Genomic DNA, 6,018 nt, shown 5'->3' with positions numbered 1-6,018 from the left:
GGATTAAATTTAGTCAATTGAAAAATTAGGGACGAAATCAGCACCACGTTAAATAACGAGGGACTAAATTGAGAATTAACCCTGTTATAATATATATAAATGTTTTTTTAGATTTTAAAATTATTAATCATGTATTATAAATTTTTTTAATAACATTGTACGATTCCGATCACGATCGATGTCATCATAATTTCCAATCGATCCGGTATAGAACAATCTATTATTACTCTTACAATTAAACCAACAAAATATCTTTTTCCCCCTCCTTGAAGGAAACACTCAACTGAAGACAACTGCAAATTCTACTTATTCTCACCTAACATTATTTTTTCCCATTTATTTATTTTTTTTGCTTCATATTGTATCCAACAATAAAATAAACCAAAGGAACATATTCCTCTTTGTTATGATCGACAGATGCTTCTTAATTACTTATATAATAAATCCTCACCCCCATAAAAAACTCGGATTGTTTAAGAAACCCCAAAATCTCGTCTTGCTCGATCACAACTATCGCGACCTTCTCTCTTGTTCTCTTAATTATTCTTCTTATTCAGATGAGTGAAGAAACGCATCATCGCCATGAAGGAAGTCATGAGCCTTTCTCGGCTTGCTGTTGCTGCCCTTGTTTAGCTGCTTCCTACGTCTTTAGAGGCCTTGGGAGATGCCTCTTTGTGGTTTCCTTCCCCGTGCTGCAATGTTTCAGGCTCGACGACCGTCGTCACCGACACCGCCACCACCACGGCAGGCATTTCCGGTGATGCAACATTCCAACTCCGACGATAAGACAGATCGAATATGTAACCAAGTATGTCCTAATTTTTGGTGTTTTGTTCTGGACTTCTGTTTTTGTGCAGTTTCAAATAATTTTTTTTTAAAATATATACATCTATCTCAAAAGAATAAAAAAACTAATATTTATTTTTTAAAAGAAAAACCTCAAACGTAGGATGGTAAAGAGGAATGACAAAGCGAGGCCATTGACGCTGTGCGCATTGATTATGAACGTTTATTGTATTAAATGCCCAGCAAGATGGCGGCAAAAGGTGTGGTCCGGCGTGAAGCAGCAGTGGGCCGCAAACCCTAATTCATTTCAGGGTTTAAGTTCTTGAACTTTTATCGAATTTCTTAGCTTTCTTTTGTTTTTTTCACCTTGGATTCTGGCGTTCTGCCAGTGCCACCACTGCCATAGCACTGACCAGACTCCAATTCCTCACTTCATTTCCTCTTCCACCAACCCCTCTCTCTCTTTCTCTCTCGCACTTCCGCCATTTGCATTTAACACCTCAATAAACGCAGCAGCAAAAGCTGTTCTTGCTCTATGCGTTTTACTATTCCTTCCCTCCCGAAACCAAGCTCCGTATCATATGCTCTGCAGCTGGCTTGTTCCTCCGTTCCCTTGGTAAAGATCTCTCCTTTCCTCCGTTTGCTTCTTCGGGTGCACAAAAAATCTCGTCTTTGAGCTCGGGAACCCTCGATCTGAGCTCGGCGAACCCATCGAAGATGAAAAGTTTCCGTCTTGGAGCCTTTTTCCTGGTCTCGTCCCTTTTGCTGCTCGTCGAGTCCGGCACTACGTCCTTGAACGATGACATCCTCGGCTTGATCGTGTTCAAGTCGGGGCTTGAAGACTCCCAGTCCAAGCTCTCGTCTTGGAACGAGGACGATGAGAGCCCCTGCGGCTGGGCCGGCGTCCGATGTGACCCCAAGTCGAACCGTGTCACCGAGCTCAACCTCGACGGGTTTGGTCTCTCCGGCAGGCTCGGCCGCGGCCTCCTCTGGCTCCAGTTCCTCCAGACGCTGTCCCTCTCGGACAACGACTTATCAGGTAGCCTTAGCCCTGATTTCCTCCGCCTCGAGAGCCTCCAGTCGCTGGATCTCAGCGCAAACAGCCTCTCCGACGCGATCCCGGACGGGTTCTTTGGACAATGTAGGTCCATTCGCGACATCTCCTTGGCGAAAAATTCCATCTCGGGGAAGATTCCGTCCGATGTGGGCGCTTGCTCCACTCTCGCGGCGCTGAACCTGTCGGCGAACCAGCTTTCCGGTTCCTTGCCGAGCCAAATTTGGTCTTTGAATGCGTTGAGGTCGCTCGACCTATCTTACAACTCTCTGGATGGAGAGATTCCCTCCGGAATCAGTAAAATGTTCAATCTGAGGGCTATCAGCTTGAGAGGCAACAAGCTCACTGGCCGGTTGCCGAATGACACTGGAGACTGCTTATTGTTGAAGTCCATAGATGTAGGAAATAACCAGCTGTCGGGAGACCTCCCAGAATCTCTGAGCAAACTTTCTACTTGTTCCTACCTGAGCTTGAGTTCAAACTCTTTCTCCGGGGAAGTTCCAGCGTGGATTGGAGAAATGAGCAGCCTTGAAGCCCTAGATTTGTCGGGGAATCAGTTTTCCGGCTCAGTTCCAAGCTCACTGAGCAATCTCCAACACTTGAAAGTGCTGAAACTTTCTGAAAATAACTTCAATAGCACTGTGCCGGATTCACTAGCTGCCTGTAGGAGCTTGCTGGAAGTGGATTTTAGTTGGAACTCATTGACGGGGAATCTTCCATCATGGGTTTTTGAATCAGGATTTGAGCAAATTTTGTTATCAGGGAATAAGCTTACCGGACCGATCGAATTCCCTCCAGTTATAGATTCAACTCTCCAGAAGTTGGATCTGTCTGACAATGCCTTCTTCAGCAAATTCCCAAAGGAAGTCTCGAATCTTAGAAGCTTAACATTCCTCAATCTATCATATAACTCACTATATGGTTCCATACCAGCAAGGTTAGGTGAGCTGAAATCTCTCATAGTTGTGGATGTTAGTGGAAACGGGTTAAGCGGGAAAATTCCCGAAGAAGTTGGCCTAGCAACATCCCTTAAGGAGCTGAGGTTGAAGAAGAATTCTCTCTCTGGAGAAATTCCAACTCAAATAGGAACTTGCTCTTTACTTGCATATTTGTGAGATCCTTATCTTTAATTTTTTTTTGTCAAATAGTAGTTCTTACAGTATTACTGATTTTAGCTTTGTTTTGCTCTAAATCTTACTTCTAAATATTGTTCATTGTTTGAATTGTTCGTACAGAGATCTTTCTCAAAACAATCTTACTGGAGCAATTCCTGAAGCATTGGCCAATCTCACGAATCTCCAAGTCGTCGATTTATCCCTCAACCAACTCTCAGGAACCATTCCTAAGCAACTCTCTGACCTCCCCCACCTCCTTTCCTTCAACATTTCCCACAATCAACTTTCTGGAGATCTCCCTGCTGGAAGCTTCTTCAACAAAATCCCTCCCTCATCCTTAACAGATAACCCGGGGCTTTGTGGATCGGTTGTCAACATCTCTTGCCCTGCATTCCTTCCAAAGCCTATTGTACTTAACCCCAACTCCTCATCACCGGACTCATTGCCGGACACCATGTTTTCATCAACCAACGGCAGCCACAAGAAGATTGTGTTAAGCATCTCTGCTCTCGTTTCCATCGGAGCTGCTGCCATAATTGCCATAGGCATCATTACAATTACTGTTTTGAACCTCCGTGTTCGTGTTGCTACATCCAATTCTGCTGCAGAATTGGCTCTCTCTGATGAGTATATTAGCCATTCTCCGACCACTGATACTAACTCTGGCAAGCTTGTCATGTTTGCTGGTGGTGACCCTGAATTCAGTGCTGGTGCCCATGCTGTTCTGAATAAAGACTGTGAGCTGGGTCGAGGAGGTTTCGGTTCAGTTTATAAAACAGTCCTCAGAGATGGCCGATCTGTGGCAATAAAGAAGCTTACTGTCTCAAGTTTAGTGAAGTCGCAAGAAGATTTTGAGAGGGAAGTCAAAAGGCTGGGGAAAGTGCAACATCCAAATCTTGTTGGCCTTGAAGGCTATTACTGGACTCCTTCACTTCAACTTCTTATATATGAGTTTGTATCAGGTGGAAGTCTTTACAAGCACCTCCATGAGTGCTCTACCTCTAACACCCTCTCATGGCAAGAGCGTTTTGATGTGATTCTCGGAATCGCAAGAAGTTTAGCATATCTCCATCGGTTCAAAATAATACACTACAACCTGAAATCTAGCAATATTCTCCTTGATGGTGCTGGCGAGGCAAAGGTAGGGGACTATGGATTGGCGAAGTTGCTGCCCATGCTGGATAGGTATGTGCTCAGTAGCAAGATACAGAGTGCGCTCGGTTATATGGCACCAGAATTTGCTTGTCGTGCAGTGAAGATTACAGAGAAATGTGATGTATATGGATTTGGAGTGTTAGTGCTTGAGATTCTAACAGGAAAGAGGCCAGTGGAGTATATGGAGGATGATGTGGTGCTCCTTTGCGATTGGGTAAGGGAGGCATTGGAGGATGGAAGGGCGGAGGAATGCATTGATGAAAGACTTTGCGGGAAATTCCCTGTTGAAGAGGCTCTTCCAGTTGCAAAATTGGGATTGATATGCACCTCTCAGGTGCCATCTACCAGGCCAGATATGGTTGAAGTTGTGAACATACTAGAGATGATCAGATGCCCTCAGGATAATCCAGAAGAGGAGCTTTCTTGACGGTTTGGTCCACAATCTCTGCGACATAAACCAGTTATATGGTAGATACCTAGAATGATGAACTAGCATGGTAGATGGATTTGGTTTGCACGAAATGAAAGTAGAAAAAGAAGGCCTAGCTGCTACAGAATAGCTTGACTAACAATTTGCAAGCTAGAAATCCTTGTGAAAGTTAATCGAGGTTTTTCCCTTTCTCTAGTATTTGTGTGCTGCTGCAAGGTGGATTACATTCACCAGGTTCTTATTTGTATAACCTTCTTAAGTTGCATTTTACCTTTCATGCTTCTTTGCTTCCGTTACCAATAAAAACATGGTTTCTTAGAAGCAGGTTGGGTAAAAGCACAATGTGCAACTCTTTATGTTAGTATGTTTTGAGTGTAATTTAGGAGGTTGATCTTGATAAATCAGCTTCAAATTGGTTTTACGCAATGTTATAGTTTTCTTACTCTTACAGTTTCCTTTATGGATGCATCCTGGATATCCATGTGATTGAATTCTGAGTTTTCGATTCGAACTTGCAGGCCCAAGCGATGCGATCATTCCATTCATCTTGTAGCAGTCACCAGGAACTCTAAGTTGCATGTTTAATTAAATCTGAAAGGTCTTACTGGTATTCAAATATTGTTAGCTCATGTTTCTCCTTGTTCAGTTCTCAAAACACTGCCATACTTCCATGCTTTTTGCTAGTAGATATCTCGAGTGGCAAACAAGCTGCTTCAGTGCTTCTGACAATAAAGGCAGAAAGCAGCAGGGCAAAGGGTTTCTACTGAGTTCCTTTGAATTTAGTAAGAAATAAGAGTACAACTCATTAGTAAACACAACAATAGTACAGATTGATTATGTTGCGACAGTATGTTTCCTTTTTCTTTTTCCAACTCATGCACTTGTGGACGTTCAGAAATGAAGATCAATCACATGGCAGAAGCTCATTTTCTGACATGGCTCAGAGAGCTTCTCAATAAACATTAGAAACAGGCTCACTAAACCTGTCAAGTATGTTAAAGATTTATAAATTTATTTGACTAAAGCAAAATAGTGGCAGGTCAGACAGTTGACTGAGTAAGATACTTAGAAAAAAAATATTTTTTTTAGCTGTGAGAATCTCCAGTAGTAAAGTGATTATAAAATACAGTCTGTAAATCAGATTGATAATTTAGTGAATACACTGGACCACCAAAAACAACTGTCAATAAATTTCATGAAAATGGGTTGTACCTGCTCTTGGAACGTAGCCAGTGTTTGCAAGTTTGAGAAAGGGATGCATGAAGGTCCTTGTCATCACATTTATATCTTCATCCTCTAAGCTGTACACGCAGGCTCATGTACAAATGCAGCAGCACATACAGCTCATATTTTGGGGTTTTATGTATTGAGTTCTGTCATCTTTATAGTTAATGATCAGGTTACTGTAGGTTTGGCATTTAGTTAATGATGATTTTACTAGATATGATTCTGCAGGGTTATTGCAATCATGATCATCA

The 6,018-nt window shown here is 42.6% G+C and overlaps 1 protein-coding gene across 1 annotated transcript; it reads left to right on the top strand.

The window, feature by feature from the left end:
- Positions 1-1,004: 1,004 nt before the first annotated feature.
- LOC122016204 (probable LRR receptor-like serine/threonine-protein kinase IRK) lies at positions 1,005-4,966 on the top strand. The gene is made up of 2 exons (XM_042573438.1): positions 1,005-2,951; positions 3,076-4,966. The coding sequence occupies exons 1-2, from the start codon at positions 1,504-1,506 to the stop codon at positions 4,535-4,537; spliced, it is 2,910 nt and encodes a 969-aa protein (XP_042429372.1). The 5' UTR covers positions 1,005-1,503; the 3' UTR covers positions 4,538-4,966.
- The last annotated feature ends 1,052 nt before the right edge of the window (positions 4,967-6,018 follow it).

Source organism: Zingiber officinale, chromosome 1A (genome assembly GCF_018446385.1).
Source record: "Zingiber officinale cultivar Zhangliang chromosome 1A, Zo_v1.1, whole genome shotgun sequence".
Lineage (NCBI taxonomy): Eukaryota > Viridiplantae > Streptophyta > Magnoliopsida > Zingiberales > Zingiberaceae > Zingiber > Zingiber officinale.
The sequence above is the reverse complement of the archived record's forward strand: the minus strand, read 5'-3'. Positions and strand labels throughout refer to the sequence as shown.

Coding starts and splice junctions, on each gene's coding strand:
- LOC122016204 (XM_042573438.1), top strand. CDS start 1,504: ATGAAAAGTTTCCGTCTTGGAGCCTTTTTCCTGGTCTCGTCCCTTTTG. Junction 2,952..3,075: donor TGCTCTTTACTTGCATATTT/GTGAGATCCTTA, acceptor TTGTTCGTACAG/AGATCTTTCTCAAAACAATC.